The sequence below is a fragment of the Diadema setosum genome, chromosome 1, assembly GCF_964275005.1.
Source record: "Diadema setosum chromosome 1, eeDiaSeto1, whole genome shotgun sequence".
NCBI classification, from domain to species: domain Eukaryota; kingdom Metazoa; phylum Echinodermata; class Echinoidea; order Diadematoida; family Diadematidae; genus Diadema; species Diadema setosum.
Genome location: NC_092685.1, coordinates 49,632,255 through 49,651,470, shown reverse-complemented (window position 1 = coordinate 49,651,470; position 19,216 = coordinate 49,632,255). Strand labels below are relative to the sequence as shown.

The window sequence follows — 19,216 nt, the reverse complement described above, 5'->3', positions numbered from 1 at the left end:
ATTCTAAATTGAAACGGTGTTCATCTTTTCGAGAAATTGTTAGATTGCGGCGGTAATGTAAGTTTACTTCGAGAGAATTTACGGCCACATACACAGAGTCTGACTGGAATGCTGTAACAAGTGTAATAAAGTATAAGGTCATCCAAATCAGTGTGAAGTCTAAAGATTTAATGACCTTCCCCGGGATCATGATGTATCCTCACACATTGCGTTCTGTCGTCATATAGCAATCCCGTTTAATTCGCTTCGATGTTTGATTTATTGAGGTTCTAGTCATGTACGCATCAAGAGTGTGTCTGGGGTGATTTACCTTCAAGGCATTCTAATTTCTTGGGTCAGGAAATGACCGTTGCTGGTCATGTTAACCTCTATCTTAGTGTTCTAGGAGAACACTTAGGATTATGGTTGTATGGATGTTTATTTTACATTACATTAGAGGCAAAAAGTCCATCATTAGTGTTTGTTTGTTATTTGTTTATTTTCTTTGGCATGCTGGTGCTAGTACACATCGACAGCTTGTTGATATCTGTGTGTGTATAGGTTTGTTGTATATGACTTCTTCTTTTTCTCTATCCATCTATCTCTTTTCCTCTTGCTTTTTTTGTACTGATGCCTCGTGCCACTCCATTCTCTCCCTTCATATTGTCTACTGATTCATTGCTCATTCTAGACGTCATGATCAAATCGTAAACCAGTTTTAGCCATGGGAGAATGTTGGGGAGAACTTGGGAGTCCACCCACTGCATGTTGTTTGTGGTCGTGGATAGAGTTTGGACCCAAGTTGCGTAACTCGATCACCGCGGCAGCGGGCTGCGCATGCAAGCCCCTCCGAATCAGGTTTGCAGACTGCGAGAGAGAGAGAGCGGGGACGTGTAAGGCATACTCAACCTCATTGGAGTTAATGAGCGGGAGTGTATGCATCCTCAGGATGTGAGATCTAGAAGTACGGGTGAACGGGTGTGGGGGGGAGGGGGTTGGGGAAGAAGTAAGAATATGGCGTGAATATAGAAATACCTGGTAGTGGTATTTGTAGTTGAACCCTGACGGATGTGGTTTCTCACAACCTAAAAGGGCATGTTCTGTGTTGGACAATACCAAGATGCCTTATTTTCATATCTGTTAAAAACCATTTTGTTATGGAGGGCATCCTTTTTGCTGTTTTCTCATTTCTTTATCACAGAATGAAAAGTCTATGCTTTGCATGGAAATTTGTAAAATTAGCCAAAGAATGAGCAGTGATTGTATGCAGTTTGCTGATCTGATAGTTAAGATGAAATTTGTTTGTGTGTTATTAAGAAAGTCACGCGTGGGTCGGCGTGAGGTGCAGTATTGTGAGTCAATTGTGGTAATGATGCATCAGAGCCAGCATCGTATTGCACATGTGGGACTGGGTAATTGTTCCATATAGAAGGGACTGGAAGAGTGGCTTAGATCAACTGTTAGACTTGCTGATTGTCAGGTCTGCGATATGTGGTATGATAAGGCCAATTTCTTGCAACATTCATGCATAGAAGGAAGTTTTGATCAACAAGGACAAGATTATGACACAGCATGATGGGATCAGGCTTTTAACTTTGCTGCTTGCAGTGTAGCATAAAATTATTTTAAAAAGACCATATGAATGAGACTAGCCCATTAAGTGCAAGAACAAAGTATGCCATGTGGGGAATACTTGTGGATTAACTCAGTATGCACAGGCTAATTTCTCCCATAAACTGTTACAGAGTTTGACACAGAAACAGACTTTTTTTTTTACAAAGAATTGAAGTAATTTGTAAAGTTTATGTGATATGAGGGCAAAAAATGATCACTAAAAAGTTTTGATATTGCTTATACTTTATCAAGCTGGATCCCTGCTTATTCATCAATCATTATTTTGGAGTGTGGTATCGCTCTTGAAAAATGCACTTTTGTTTGCTGTTTGTCGTTTAAAATGTGTATATAGCAAACAGACTACCTCTAAGTTTGCCGCTTAATTCAGCATCTCCCCGGAATGGATGCAGAAAATATCTTTGCAATGCTTTAACTGGGTCATGAAGTGATGGTTCAGCATGGATTATCTCGCCCTCCCGTCCACTAACTCCGGTCACTGTTTACTGACCCTCTTTCGGCCACCTGTGAGAGCTCCGCACCGGTATGAATCAAGTGGGCGGGGGATGAGACGCCGATCTCGGACCTGGGAATCCCCTCCCACCCATTTCAGCGAGATGCAGATGAGTCTCTTGAACTTCCGAGCCCCTTCCCAGCTCGCCCCCTTCAGAAGTTTGTGACTTGGTGACCAATATCTCTTCTCTCTGCCTCTTGTAATTCATTTCTCTTCTCTCTCTCTTTCTTCCCTTCTCCTCCTCCAATCTGTGCGTCTATGTTTGTATCTATCCTTGAAATATTACTTCCATATGTCTTTCCATTTTGTTTATTCAATCTCACTGTTTGATGAAACTGTGTCCATTCCATGTAGCTAACAAACCCTTTATCTCTGCCAGCTATTTTTTTTTCTGCCCCCATCTTTCCTTAATTTCTCTGACTTTTTAACTGATTGCTCATCACCCTGTGTTTATAATCTTTCTACCATCCTTCAGCCATCCGTGTATCTTTCAATAAACCTAATGATACATTGTATATCTATCTAGCAACCTACATTTCTATTTCTCTGTTTTTTCCAAGTCTGATGTCTATCTGTCTCTCAATCTATCTATCTGTAAATCTATCTGTCTGTCTATCTATCTATCCGTTTGTGCTTTGTTTTCTACTGCATATCAATGAACATCTTTTTATTTGCTTTTGTCTTAACATAAGCTATGGACACACTGGCAAAAGATTGCAATCTTTAAGATCTCAAAGTTCTGCCAGTGTGACCGCAAACTGCCCACAAAACCTCTCACAAAACTTCTCACAAAGACCCTCGCCAATCTTCCTGATCTTTTGGCAGTGTGATCGCTAGCAACTAAAACTTTGCTGAGTTTCTCATGCGACCAGTCCACCCATCGGTGCCTTTGAAGTGCACTCTCATTTGGATGTATGCTTGTGCATTGTTACATCACAATCATTAGCTATTAGACAGCATACTCTTTCTTTTTTCTTGCATTTGCACACCTGACCCAAACGATCAAAAAGTGTGGCTGCTGTTGTGAACAGATAAGCAAACTTTGCAAAATCTTTGCAATCTTTTGCTAGTGTGACTGCAACTACTGTCATCATTATTCTTGTTCTGTCCATCTGTTTTACTGTCTCTAAAAATGTTCTAATTTTCCTTTCTCTGTATGGCTGTTCATGATTTTTCTCATGATCTTTTTATCTACATTCATCATGACAATGAAAATCTTGTAATTTAACAATGAAAGTTGCTGTGCAACTGTCCCCAAATCACACACTGAAGTGTGTGAAATCTGAGTTTTCATTGTGGTGTGAACAGGAAGATTCTTACACTGAAAATTTTACATATCCCAAGGAGACTTGCTCCATTTTCTTTTTCTTTACAAGTAGGCTGAGTTGACTTGCCTTCGTATTGTCTTTTCTTGAGCTTGCATGTAGTGTCAACTGACATTCAAAAGACACATATCTCCTAGCATTGACATAGACCTGATTTTCAGCTTGCTTTAATTGCTAAGCACCAAATTGAGCATACCTACTTCCCCATGAAGTTAAAAACCACAAACTTAATTCACAAAGTATTGAAAAAATCTCAATGCCCCTGTGTACGTGCAGAACACTCTCAAATTGCATTACCTTTGTCAGGTAACCTAAGTCATTGTGGTATGAAGGAAATAAAAACATAAAATGCCATCAGATTTCATTGGCCATTGTCAGCATGTGCTCGTGATGTGTCTCTACAATACATGTTATCTAAGCTTGGATGCCACCATGTCTGTGTCGGCCCAGAATCAAACATACAGAATACAGAGAGCTGCAATCAGCGGTGGGGTCATAATGTTTACAGAGAAACTTGGTCCACCAAAGTAACAGATCATTTGCCACCATCCTGTATTGCAACACCCTGGGGCTAAAGTCACTTGTGGTTTTGTGGGTATTCTTTGCTAAACACAGACCGTCCTTATACCTGCTGCAACACTGATTTGAATGAGGTGTCCGTACACACTGTTAAAATTTGGCAAGCTGCTCTGCTGGAATTTAACTAGATATTCAGAGAACACCGAAAGAACAAGAAGGCAGACTTTGTTAAAAACAGATTGATTAATGATATAACAGATATAAAATGAAATAATAAGACTCGAGAAGTAGCCAAAGTTTGTTCCACATTGAAAATGAAGATTTTGCTGTTAAAAGATAAGTTGGCTGCAATTTGAACGAAGAATAAGACAAGAAAAACACAGTATCACATGTCTCTGTGATATGACAGCGAGCCTTGTGTACGGTGGCCCAATTTGCCTTGTTTTTTTATGGGGCCAATTGCAGAAGAGTCCCTGTAGAGTGCTGAGCGAGTTTTCCTTTTTTTCCTGAAAGGCATTAAATGACAACCTTTCCTTTCATCAGCGGTCCGAATCCTTTTTCCTTGATCATTGCCATTTTATGATGTGAGAGAGAGAGCGTGTCCAGCCATTGTTATTCTTTGCTCGTATGAGTTACGGGTATCCATGTCCCCCACCAGAGAAATCAACTTTCTGGCGTTTTGAGTGATTTGGACCGACCATCATAGACGATGACACCGTTCGTCACCATCCAGAGTCTTTATGAGCCCTTATTTTCAAATGAGACTCATGATTGACCTTTTCATCACGATCCCTCCATTTTGATGAACACCCTGTGCAATAGCACAAATGAAAAGAAAGGAGAGATAGAGCAAAGACCCCCCCCCCCCCCCCGTAAATATACATGTGTATATACTCTGACCATCAAACTATACTATGCCCACTTCAAATTCCAGAGATAAACTTCTTCACTAGTTTAAACTAGATGATAAAGTCACCTGTGTCAAAAGGGATATTGTTATCAGTCTGAATTTTGTTCCTGAGCTATTGATTTTATGCCTCCGCCACGAAGTGGTGCCGGAGGCATTATGTTTTCGGGTTGTCCGTCCGTACGTCCGTCCGCATTTGTTTGAGTAATATTGACTGGAATTTTATCAAACTTGGTCCAAGTATAAAGTATGATGGGGCGATTACTTGAATAGGTTTTGGGTGAAATCGACCAAAGGTCAAAGGTCAAGGTCAAATCATTAAATTGTATCTGTTTACACGATAACTCAAAACTGGATTACGCAAATTTCACCAAACTTTGTCCGAGGATAATGTATGGTGGGACAATTACTTGATTGATTTTTGAGTGAAATTGGACAGAAGTCAAAGGTCAAAGATCAAGGTCAAATCCTTAAATTTATCTGTTTATGTGATAACTCAAAACTGGATGGAGCAGCTTTCCCCAAACTTGGTCCAAGGATGATGTATGATGGGGCAATTAGTTGAGTAGATTTAAGTGACATTGGCAAGAAGTCAAAAGTTCAAGGTCAAATGCTAAAAATGTTGCTATTTCCCCCATATCCATGCCATGCCCAAAGGTTATTTTCTTGAAACTAAGTGTAGACATGTACTACTGCGTAAAGATTCTCCAGAGAGAGTTTCATGTCATGAGGTCAAAGTTCAAAAGGTCAAAGGTTAGGTGAAACTGTTACAATTTCACTTTTCTCGCAAATGGTTCAATGTATCTTCATGGAACTTGGTACATACGCATGTACTGACTGGCAGGGATTATCTAGGGAATATAGGGGTCATGGGTCAATATTCAGGGGTCAAAGGTCAAGGTCAACTCCTCAATATTTTACTTTTTCCCTCATATACTAGTATATATATATATGCAATGCTTGCATTATTATTTTTAGAATTCAATATACAATATGTACATGTATTACCTTATGGAAATTCTCTTGGAAATTTCCTGCCAAAAGGTCAAAGGTTAAGGATAAAAGCAAGGTTTTAATGCAAAAAAAAAAGATCTATTTTGCACTGTTATTACACTCTTTCTTCATACCTTTAGAATTACTCAATGTATAAACTTATAAAAGGGTCAGTCAAAAGTTAAGTAAAAATCCTCAGTTCCCCAAATACATGTCCCTGAACTCTTTCATAGACAATTATAGAAAACCTACTTCAAGGAAAGTGGACATTCAAGATATTTCTGACAAACCTGTCATTTCAGTATTTTGCCATTATGTGAAACTGTCATCACACATTGTGAAGACATTGTACTATACACCTATTGGGAGAATCATGCATTATGGCGGAGGCATCAGTCACCATAGCGACATTTCTAGGTTTTTTCTTGCAATTTGTGGTTTGTATATATTTTATAGTTTGATTTCAAAGTTGTGAGATCTAGTTGCCTTGCTATTTTGAATCCATGGATATATATACATGGTATATAGTTGTTTTGATTCTGCTTTATGTGATTAATACCAGTATCATTATTGCTCGTATTTCATTTCATCTTTTAATCAATATCATTTTCCTATTTTGACAATTCATTGGTAAACAGGTTGTTATTAAAAGCCTCATGGAGGATGAAATAAAACCTGATGCAGAAGAAACTCAAAAGCATTACTCTGCTTTCTTTTTTATGGCAAGATATCATTTATAGCTCTCAGATGAATGAGAACATCAAACTATTCATCAGATGTCTATCCTAATTTGTTGGAGATGTCACTTTGAATTGAGAGGTAGAATCAAAGCCATGCTTGTGTGTAGAAGCTTTGCTGATATACTCCTGTGGTGCTTACTTTTTTTTTCTTTTGTATGTACATTGATGACTGTGTGTGTGTGTGTGTGTGTTTGTGTATGTGTGTGTAATATAGACCAGAGTAAAATTTCACAACTTTCATTATTTAATCTTATTAAAATGACTGACAAACAAGCTGTTAGCTTTTGGACAGCCCTGTTTGGAAAACTTGCAGTGACTGTTTATTCAGTTCACATCTTCAGTAGATATCAATTGCACTGGTTTAGAGTCAGCAGCAAGCTGTATGATGTAATTCTCTTGGGAAATCATCACAGAATCTCAGCGATCTGATTGGCTGAAAGTGCAGCTAATAACTTACTGTACCCATTAAGTTCTGGGATTATGTTTGTCACAAAGGTTATATTCTTTTCCACATGAGATTGGCCACACAGAATTGTACTGAGTATAGGTCTAATTTGTTAAAGAAGGACTAGATGGAATAGGTTTATTTCACTTAAATCTTCCCAAAGGGAGATGAAAAGATACAAAATTTGCCAATTTGTGAGAGAATTATTTACTTCTGGTGTGCTTGTCAAAAGGGCTGCAAGATTAAGCATTGCTTCAGCTGTTGCCCTTACAGTGTATGTATGGTTAATTTCATGCCTTTTTCCTCACTGTTTTATATAGCTCCAATGTATTTCTTACAATCATATTGATGTATATTCTGTTATTCAATGTGATGATGATACAGGAACCAAGACATTAAAATAATGGAATCAGTCAAGAATTAACTCACTAAAACACATTTCTGAATATCAGATTTACATTTTGCATGTTGTCATGTACAAAGTATATGTCCTTCATGCAATCTTGTCTAGTAGAAAAGGAAATGATCCAGTTGGTATTTACATATTCCAGCAAGGAATACAGTGATCATTAAATAGCTCCCCATTGATGGATATAAACTTAATTTAGCATGTCAATGTAAAGAAATAAGGTATAGGCACATTCTGACTTTTGGAATGTTTCAGACATGAACTCATTTTCTGCTGCTACATTTCCTTCCATTATCATCAGCCTTCATCTTTCCACTCATTACATGCAAAGTAATATTTATTCATTTCCATCACCAAAGAAGGGGAAGGTTAATGATCATCGGCATTTGTTTGTCTGTTTTGCAAAATAACCCCAAAAGTTGTGATCAAAATTGTATAAAACTTTCAGAAAAAGTCAATAAGGACACAAGGAACAGATGATTAAATTTTGATAGTGATCCGGGAATTTTTTTTGATGTTTGAAGGATTTTCTGTCTTTAGGTGTATAAGGTCAATGAACTTGGGAGTTCTCTGTTCATTCTGGAGGTTTACATAAATAATGCACACTAAAGTGCATGCTCTGCTGATGAAGTAAACAAAAGGTTGGCTGTCTTGGCGGAGGTCTGCACTCTCTGGACGCTTTTCTACTTTATTAGTCAGTTGCACCTGCTCTTATACAGTGTTATTAGAGCAGAGACACAATGATTCTTCTCCTCCCTTTACCCCCCTCCCCCCCCCCCAACTAGCAATCAAACAAACAAACAATAATATGTGGGATGATATTATATACCAAAGCCATGCTATGTTAACATATTCAGACACATCCAGAGAAACAGACATGCACCATGTACATAGACACACAGGAACACTCCAAGACAAATTAGTTTGCAAACGTACCAGCCACCTCATCAGTCCCCTAAGACTTTCAAATCTTTAAATTCCTCTCAGTCTCTGTAGTATCCAGACACTGACAACCTCTGATCCACCCTTGCCTGTTCCAGCCAGAATATGTGACATATTTTTCTGTCGACCTTGCCATTAAGCTTTGCCGGTTGAGATTAAGGAGTCTCATGCCGGGTGAACTTCATCTGTCTATGAATCTGATATTAGAGCTCTATAATCTTTGGAAAGTCCCATCCTCTTCCCCCGTGGGACCTGTCCGCAATAGATTGTTTTAGAAAGTGTGGCATTTTGGTGACACAGACATGCGGCAGCCTATTAATCCATGGGAGGGATTATCAGGCTATTTGTGTACATATTATGTCTTCCTTTGCAGCGAAGTGAGTGACAGACTCGCATTATTTAGTTTTGTCTGGCTGAGAGATAAAAAAGAAAGTCCTAAAATGAGGCTCATGTTTATTTTCTCTTTTGACAGAAAGATCCATTTTGTGTGTGTGTATTTGTGTGTGTGTGTATGTGTGTGATCTCATGTCTCAACAATAAGATGTAGTTAACCCTTTCCATACAAGAACCTGGTGGCCTGTAAAAATCAAGTCAATGGGGGTTTCAGAATTCAGTATGGAACAGGTTAAGTCTCTTTATTTCACCACAGAATAAACTTGCATTTTGTTTAAGATGATAATCTTGCTAAGTATGATACTAAAATGCATTATTTAGTTTGGTCTGGCTGAGAGATAAAAAAGAAAATCCTAAAATGAGGCTCATGTTTTTATTCTCTTTTGACAGATAGAACCATTTCTTTTAATCTCATGCCTCAACAATAAGATGTAGTTAAATCTCTTTGTTTCACCTCAGAATAAACTTGCATTTTGTTTAAGATGATAATTTTGCTATGGAAGTACTAAAATTCAAAAGCTAGAATGAATTTTACCAGCACTATATTTTTGTCATTTGATTGAGAACCAGGAGCAGATAATACTATATTATAAGAGTCTTTTGTGTAGCGCATTTCCAATATGATACTAATCAATGCACTGTACATTGCAAAATTATTGTTGCAGTAATATGTTAAAAAAAGAACACAAGAATTTCTGAAGACTTTCTTTGAAAATTTGAGAGTAAGGTGATGAGCAGAACTCCTTTAGCAATGTATTCCACATTATTGGCCAACAAAATGAGAAACTGTCTTCATAATATTCATTCCAAACTTTGATGTTCAGAATTTTAAACAATGGTATTAGTTTTAAAGCATTGAGAAAAGTGTCCCTGCCCCCCCCCCCCGAAAAAAAAAAATTGATAAAATAAAAAATGGTATGGGACATCTAGCATAGAGGAATATTCATTTGATCTGCTTCTTAAAAAAAAAATAAAAGATATATTGGTGCATTTTAGCACCCACACAACAAGAGTGATAGAGAAAGTATTTTACCTGAAAAAAAGCCTGCTATTCCAAAGAAATCATGGAGCACTTAAGAAAATCGCCTTGGAATGATGAAATTTCTTCCATCTAGCCTCACATTGTTTTGCTATTAGGCTACACAGGTAATAAAGATACAGCATGGACTTGAACGAGTACAAAGGTTCCGTGTTTGCCTCATAAACAAACAGCTTCTGCTCTTGGAAAAATGAAGTCCCTTGGGGGATGAGTTCAAAATCAACTAGTGATTTATGACATTTTACGTCACAAGGGCACCAAGGAGACTTGATAGGGGTGTAATTACAAGTGTCATATCAGCATTCAGATAGGCTGGTAGTAAAACTCATGTTCCAGTAAAAGTCATGGTTACAAGCTTCTGTCATTACTGATACTTTAATGCCTATGACTGATATATCAATGTTTTGATGTCCGTGGTGTCAGAGGAATTTTTTGCTGAGGATGTCTGTCTGTCTGTCTGTCTGTCTGCCTGTCTGTCTGTCTGTCTGTCTGCCTGTCTGGCTGTCTGTCAGTTTGTGCGAAATCATTTTGTTGGCTGTAAGAAATATCACAGGATAGCTTAGTCTGGAAAAGTCTAAAACAGCAAATCACAAAATTGGTATAGTGACATTAGGATTTAATATAGGACTCAGTCACGTGAAAAAATGAATATACACAAACTAGCAAACTTGTGTTTGTGTATATATGGAAATATACATATACTAGTATGCTTGAAAACTGACAAATGTAGTTTTTCCCACATATTTACTTTATGTATGTTCAGATTATCTGCAGCAGTAAAATCTTGGAGTCAGAGGAAGATCAAAGCTTCATGTGTGCCATTTATTTGCTTGGTCCATCTTTCATGACAAGGTCCCCAACTGTCTCCAGAAAGATTCATGCATTTTCCTGCCAATGCCTGTCAATCTACTAATATGAAGCTGTAATTTCGTTCATGAATGTCACTTTACGCAGAAATATTTGCTATTACTGCAGAAGTGTCCGCCTTTCGAATCTGTGCAAATGAATGACCCCAACTGTTCCTCTATACATACCAAGAGAAAGTGAAATGACGCAGAGTTAATACTGGAATGTGCACTGTACTTCTCATACAGCATCCACTTTTTTATATGGGGGCCAATGTTTTGATGTCTGATTGATACCCAGCAGATGTAGCCACTTATTGGGGATATATTTGGAGAGGGAAGAGAGAGATAGGAGAGATGATATAAAGACCAGGGGATATGGGAGAGAGGGGGGAGAGAAAAGAGATAGATATATAAAAAGATGAAAAGATGAGAAATGTACAGAAGAGAAACATGAAGAAAGCATCAGAAACAAGAGAAAGGGGAAGAGAGCCAGAGAAAGAAGAGAAAAAAGGAGAGAGATAGAACACAATTTTTAAAAAAGTGAGAGATGAAATGAAAAAAAAAACATGAAGGGAGAATCAGCAGGAGAAAAGATGGAAAAGGAGAGAGGAGAGAGAAAGTGAAACCAAATAGTGAGGTGAAGAGATAGAAAGAGGGAAGAGAGAGAGAGAGCAGAGAAAGAAAAGGAGAGAGATGGAGAGGGAGAAAGAAATGGCAGAGATTAAAAGAAAGAGAAAGAATGTGGTAGAGGGAAAAAAAATGAACGAAAAAAAAAAAAACTGAGGGAAATGACTGAAAGAAATAGAAAGAGAAAGAAAGAAAGAGGATGGGAACAGTGACCCTCACTCATTCCTGCCCTAAGCCAACAAAATGTCCTCCGTCGATAAGCGACAACTCCCCCTGGTACCTGTACATCATCTCACTCTCACTGATTATGGATTGTATCTCTGTCAAAGATTACCTCCGCATCATGATGTATCTCTGTGGCTTAGCAACCATTTCTCTTCTCCCACCATCATCTGGGAGTCATCTTCTGGTCGGCGAGATAAGGCCGCGGATAAGACTCTAAACTCTCTCGTTTTACAATGTACTTTACCGGGAGGATCACCGTAACTGATCACGTTAGTGTTTCCTTGTCTCTGAGCTGTGTGCTCCTTGTGCTATTAATTTTGGTTTTTCCTCTCTTCATGTTGTTTTAAAAGCTATTTCCATGAACCTCACAGGAAATTTCCTTACCCCATCACTTTTCAATTGCTGTACTCTTGTTGCAACACATAATTTTACCATTATGTCATTTTCTGAGCACCTACACAATTCTTGGCATGTGTTTCATGATTTGTGTCTCATTATTCAAGAAGACCTTTGTATAGTCTTTGATGCAAAGAGTTCACTTAAAGTTCACTCCCTCCACATCTTACATATACTCCTCGAGAGGGAATATTTTGTCAGTTCAGTCGATACTAATCAAATTGAATGCCTGAAACAGGTTTCTAGAACCCTGCTGCTAATGAAATGTGAGCAGTCTTACTTATTTTTAAAAGTCTCTAAAATCCTTCCTTTTTTTCTTGGTCTGGCACCTTAAAGGGATAGTACAGTTTTGGTTGACATGGGGCTTCAGGTTTCCTATGTTTTTTGATGATGATTTTTTGTTGTTGACATAATGAGAAGTCTGTTGTGAAATATGAAAGAGCATATAATCTGAAAAGGAATTCAAAGTTTATTTGATGAAAATTGGTTTTGAAATGGCTGAGATATCCAAAACAAAGTGATCCTAATAAAATGTTGAACCCACCTTTTATTAGGATCGCTTTGTTTTACTTTGTTTTTGGATATCTCAGCCATTTCAAAGCCGATTTTCATCAAATAGAGTTTGAATTCCTCTTAGATTTATTGAATGCTCTTTAACGTTTCATAAAGTGGTTTCTAAATATCTCGCAAAAAGCTTTAAGCTGAATCCTCATCGCAACCAATACTATACCATCCCTTTAAAGACTCCCAGATGTCATAGGAGGCTAGTGATCACAGATTCTCCCTTCAACTCTCATTGGGGAGAGTCTTGCAAAGATGCAGCTATCTTTTCTCAAAGTAACCATTAATTATGCTTTTCTGTATAACATTCAATGGTGAGAATATTTCCTCTGTTCTATGCTGCAAGTATAGCTGTACATATAGCTGTGTCCAAAGTCAAGCCACATGTCATCTGTCATCTACAAAATGCATATTACAAGGAAAAATACAACTATAACATGATGATAGATATGTGTCAAACAAAAGGAACAAAGATTGATTTTCAGCAAACCTTTGGCTGTGTTCAAAGTATTGACATTCTTTTTTTGTCGTGTATACTTCAGTTAACAAAGGATGTTTACAAGAAAGTTGAGGATATGAAAGCAGAAGTATTTATGCAGAGGGTGGAGATGCACTATGACAGATTTTTCTCTTCTTTTTTTTTTTTTTTTGTCAATCGTTACCCTCTGTACAAATGTATTTGTAAGATCGCAACTGCTGATCTACATTTTAATTTGTCAGAGAAAGAAACCGGTGGGAATCAGACTTGTCATGTACTGCTTTCAGGGCAGCGACACTACCACCAGGTTATCCCTGGTTGCCAGCAGTGACAGGAGGAATTTGGATCAAATTCCCAGCCTCTGAATTTCCGACATCGTTATATTAGATAGTCGAAGGTAGACAAGGCTTATTGAATGAAACAAGAGAATATCAATGCAGCAGGGTGAGGATGACTTCTGTTTTATCTATTTTTATTTTTATTTTAGCAGTTGGCGACGCTAGCAGTTGCAGTGTTACTAATACATGATATTATTTTGTACAGATGGTGGCTATAGATACAAAATATGCAGTAGAAAAAGTTTCATGTATATCAGAAACTTTATTGTATTTTGGGGTGTTTTTTTTTTGCAGGCCAAGCCAGCCACCAGAGGGTCAGCTACAGCCTCTCTTAAGGACCTGGACAAGCTCAACAAGGATGTTCCTCCAGCCAAGAAATGAAACAAGCAAACATACAGACAAACAAGCTAGTAAACAAACAGATGAGGCACGTGGAACCAAACATCTTACTCATAGAGTGAATGGTTTGGTGGTGAGTGAACAGTACAGGAATTTACCTCACAATCCAAGCTTTGACAGAGGGAAGTGATAAGAATACAGGCGGCTACTGTTATAACAAAGTCCTCAAGACTGGCAGTTTTCTTTCATCATATCAACATTATTTTGTTTATCTTAACAAAAATGTGTTTCAGATATCTATATAATTAGTTTGGGCCAAGAATTTTACTTTGTTGTATCCAAAAGTTTGTTTTAGCCATGTCCATTACAAAGGGAGTGCACTGTACATGGCCAGCGCCATGTTATCAAAAGCGGGGGCCCACTTCCCGGTTTCATGAGCTAACAAGCAAAAAAAAAAAAAAAAAGGCCTTCAGCGCAACATCAGGTACCACTTCCGGGTTTCTTCAGCTGAGCTATTTTTTTCTAATGCCACTTTTGGGGTAAAAAAAGTGGGGGGGGGGGAGGCCCAAAGTGGTGACACTCTATGTATTCCTATGTACGGTATGTACGGGGATGATAAAAAAAAAGTGGGGGTGCGAGCCCCCTCCGGTTCCACTGGCCCTGCCGTATAAGAAGCACTGGGTTAGGCATGGGCAGGACAACAAACTTTTTCTGATGGATGAAAGACTCCCTAATAATGCTCTGATCTCCAGACTTTGTGAACTCATTTTTCAAAATCACCCCTGGTGTGATGTTTTCGTGTGAAGATTTAGTATGATGTGAATGAAGATTACTGTTATATCCTGTCTAATAAGGTGCTTGTCACCAGACTCGATCGGGATCCTTAAGTAGGCCAATGGGACACACCCCTACCATGTTCTGCTTCCATACCGATGATCCCCCTAATTGCTGGTCCACATTTTGGAAGCTCGGCATCTCTGGGGATGGATTACTTTCCAGCTTGGAGAAATTGGAGTCATGCCTACATGGATCCTTTTGTCTGCCTAATGTTTCAAAGGGATTAAAGTCTCGGCTTGCTCTCGCTTTTAGAGAGCTGTTCCAAGCTGGAAGAAAGAGTAGGTCAGCTTTCATGGGGCCCAGTTTGCTGAGAGAAGCACTTGTTGTAAGCCCTAGCTTGTGCAACTGAACTGGTGACAGCTGATGCTAATAATGTGTGTCAACCGAAATCTGTAAATGCATCTATTTAGAGGTACTTTCACTGCAATCCAGGTAGAGTCTTGATTCTCCAGAAGAAAGTATAGTTCTGAAATGTAGGTTGCTTCGAGGAAACCAGGAAGTATGAAGCAGAGGTTTAAAGTTAGAAACCCTCTGAAGAAAGTTCACCTGCTCACCACAAGTCCCTATCAATGAACAATGACATTTCAATACATTCAATGCAATATAGGTGTGAATGGTGGGATTTTCAAGTTCTGTGTCTAGATATTTTAATTCCCACTTTAATAATTGGACGTGTTTTCCTACTTCTTTGTTTTGGTGTGATTAATGTTCCATTTTAAAAGAAGGAAAAAATCTATGATTACCTCGCTATGTAAACTTCCCACCTTAAATCATTTCCTTAGTATGAAGAGAAAGCCAAGATGATTCAATGGCTCTCTGGCCATTCACACCTACATTGCACTGAATGAATTGAACTTTCATTGTGTGTGTGTGTATGGACTTATTGTGTGCAAGTGGACTTTTTTTTTCCGCAGGGTGTAAGCTTCAAACCTATGCTTGATACTTTTTGAAGTACTCGATGCAATTTCCATTTCAGAATTACACTTCATCCACGAGAATTACGACTTCACCCATACTGCATTAAACGTGCCCCTAAATACCAGTATCAACAAAACCATATCTATACTCTTTACTCACAGTGTCCCTTTGCAAATGATTGAGACTCTATCAACAGAGTTTATACTCGCAATACAAGAGTTGGCTTGCTGTAGCAACTTTGTCCATTTTAAACACCGCCTGATGTCTGTTTTGTCATTAAAAATGCAGAACGAGTAAGAATTCTGATGTAAATATACACATTATTTGTCAAGTGTCTTTTTATTGTTTGCGCATGCGTGGATGCGACTCTAAAATATATGTTGTCACGTGCATGTTGTTCTTTGATTCCACTCGTTCCCAACAAAAAGCAACAATGATACTTGTATTTGCAGCGTGAATGTTCAGTGTGATAAGTGAAGGAACGTGTTAGTTGAGGATGAGGTGAAAGTGCAAAGAAATCAGAGTGACAAGACACAGACAGACACAGACACAGACAAGACACAAAAATTGTCTTCTCATTAGATTGTCTTTAAGATGACAAAAGAACACAAAATACTTAAACGTTTTCCCCAAGAGACTTACAGAATTTGTGGAAGACGGTAGTGAGAAATACTAAGTATTGCTACAGTTTATTAAATCTGTGTGCAGATAATTAGTACCGAAGAAACGCGGTCTTTCTGCTATAGAGAGAATGCCTGTTGTTAGGAGAAACGAAGATCTGAACAATAATTCGTTTAAGCGGGATAACGCTGCATTGTCTCGCTGTGTCGGCATTCTGCCATCAATGATAGAGCAAAAGCCTTGCAGCTTACTCACACGTGCGACTGATTGTGACTAGTGTAGTATGCTGGAGCACAATCGGAGAAAGCAAGCAGATACAAATTCTTCGTAGATTAGAGTTTGCTTGTTTGCCCGTAGATTTCCGGTGGATGGTTCATCACGCTGTTAAAGGGTAAAACGAGAACCTCCGTTTTCACCAATTCGCCGAACTCAAAGTCGTCATTGCCTTGTCGAGTTCAAGTTGTTCGTGCGAGATCATTTTTCCTTCCTAATGATTACACCTTCCCCTGTCTATAAAGACTTGGAGATGCTTCATGACACACATTTCATATAATCTTATAAGGAAAAGACACTCTTTAATGAAGTTTGATTAATACATAATTGCTTCAAGCGTACCATCACCTGATAGACTCTTTTCTGAGCGCATGTGAAGAGAGAGAGAGAGAGAAAAAAAAAAAACACGGATTTCACCTTTAAGGGGGCAACCCCGACTATTCAACAGGGAAGATTCAAGGCCAACTTGTGAATTGCAGATGAAGTATGGCTTCCGGTATGTAATGTTGCATTCTGGGTATCTCCAGTTTGTTACCCATGAGCAAACAATGTTCATTGTCTTGAAAACTAGACCGGAAGAAACGATTTCCACATGACGCATCTACAAAGTAACTATTTTCTAAGAATCTTTCCTCAGGCACGATTTCGTTGCGATGCAAATATAATAATTTTCCCTTTGGCTGAAATTGTCTTTTAGGAAAATTATAATCGTGTTACGGCGAGAGGAGATACGCCAAATTTATCTTTAATTGAAATCGTCGGAGGAATTTAGAAATTCGGCATTAGACAAAATGACAAGAGGTGTGGATGAAATTAAATGTTCCTTTAGGCTAGAAACCATGCACGGAGGATTAAGTTTACGAGGACAATTCATCTTGTATGATGGATGACGAGAGGATGTGTCGCTGAATGACTATTGTTATGCGATGAGGTAGAAACAACCCGAAACGTGTATAATGCCTGTGACTGAATGTAGGGCGCAAGATTTTATCGGTGAATCGCGACGTCAAACCCATTCCAGCTCAAACTATCTATATCGAAAACGTCATGTACATTCATGCAATATATCTATATATCACTTGTTCATTAATTTGTACATGTGTATCATTTTAATGGAGGGGTGTTAATAGAGTGGTTCATTCTCTGGAGAGAACAACAATCATGATAATCGCTGTAATCAACATTTGTATGGCGTTCAGAAATTAAAAAACAAAACAAAACCATACCGTCGAGAGAAAAAGGATAATCTCTTGAAAAACACCCATGGTTTCAAAGAGAAAAGGTTTGTTTCTGTCACATGATTGCAAAAGTAGCACATACTTAAACTTAATTGAACATATAACGAACGAAAAAAGCAGTTTAGAGAGTATTCCTACCTGTAAATACATGTATGAACGATAGCAAATAACTTCCGTGGGTCTGCATATGATATTGGCGTGTGCTGGTCGCTTCTGCTCAGAACGGGTGCTTCATAGTAGTAATACAATGACGTGGCCACAATAATAAACAGATGAACACAAACAACAACAAAATCAGTGCGACACATCTTCCACGCTTGATGTCAAGAACTTTATTATGTAAACTATTTCATCTAAAAGGCGATGTCTTGATAGTATTGAATGAAAATTATATCACTACATTGTACAAATGTATATGGCTTTATTTGCCAGGTTAGCCTCTTCAATATTAACGCTGCTCTTCCAAATGATCCTGCCGTTATTATTACACCCCCATTGCCAGATACTCGCTCATACGCTTGGGTCGAGAGGGACATTATGGGTCCAAATTGCTTAGCTGGACTCGAACTCCGAACCTCCATTTGAAGGTCAAGAGTTGTATCCGCTATACCACAGTGCCCCCACTATGGTACGCTTGCCGGGTGCACGTCATGGGTTCAACACCCGTGAATCATACAGCCCACGAGTCATACAGCCTGTGAGTTCGACACTAAGCAAATAAGGCATATGATTCCGACACTAGGCAAACAAGGTCCATGAGTTCGACACTAAGCAAACAAGGCCCACGAGTTCGACACTAATGAAAAAAAAAAAAAAGCCCACGAGATCGACACATTAAGCTCAATGTTGGTCTCGTGGGCGGTTTTTGCTTAGTGTCGAACTAGTAGGCTTTTTTTTTTTTTTTGTTAGTGTCGAACTCATTGTCCTTGTTTGTCTAACGTCGAATTCGTAGTATGTGCCTTGTTTGCCTGGTGTTGATTTACAGGCCGTATTTGCCTCGTGTTGAACTCATGGGTTGTACAACTCGTGGGCTGTATGACTTAGAGATCTTTTTTCGATGTCGAACTCGTGGACCGTGTTACTCGTGGAATGACCCCACTGACCCGTTGCGCCGCCCAAGTCTTGTGCCCTGACATTTTATGTAGGTTCCTTTGCTTGATATTCATTGTCTGTGGCCTCTCTGGCTGGTAATGGACAACTAAGCCCTTTGCCATTTGGTTATATCACAAAATGATGATTCATTACCCATGTGTTGATCAATGGGTGTGCTATTTTGATAAACAAAATTGCATATTGGCTCGATCAATCAGTGGGTGGATGATGAGGAAAGCAAGAATCTATCGGATTAGTTTATCCTTGAGCGAGCAGAGATTCGATCGCACGGCGGTAAATAAATCACGCAACGCCGGCCTCTAAAAACGTTAGCGAACCTTGGAAATTTCCTTCACTTTTCGTCTTGATTGTCTCGAAAATCCTTCGTTTAAAATATTTAGACAACACTATCAATGACTTCATGGATATGTCTGGACACAGGCAATGCTCGAATGGATTATGCTGAAAAATTCCAAGGACAACAACAACAACAACAACAAAGAGCACATCTTTGCGCCGTCCAATGTTTCTGTAATATTCCATATGAGAGCATTGTCTCGTGTGGCCTAGCTATTGCATTTTTTAAACTCCATAATTTATGCCCCGAAA

General features: G+C 38.6%; 1 protein-coding gene across 1 annotated transcript in view; it reads left to right on the top strand.

The window, feature by feature from the left end:
• LOC140231738 (arginine-hydroxylase NDUFAF5, mitochondrial-like) overlaps window positions 1–15,682 on the top strand; it is a 122,350-nt gene extending 106,668 nt beyond the window's left edge. The window contains exon 12 of the mRNA XM_072311893.1: window positions 13,584–15,682. Coding sequence (XP_072167994.1) covers window positions 13,584–13,670 — 87 coding nt within the window. The 3' untranslated portion in view covers window positions 13,671–15,682. The remainder of the gene's footprint in view (window positions 1–13,583) is intronic.
• Window positions 15,683–19,216: the final 3,534 nt, after the last annotated feature.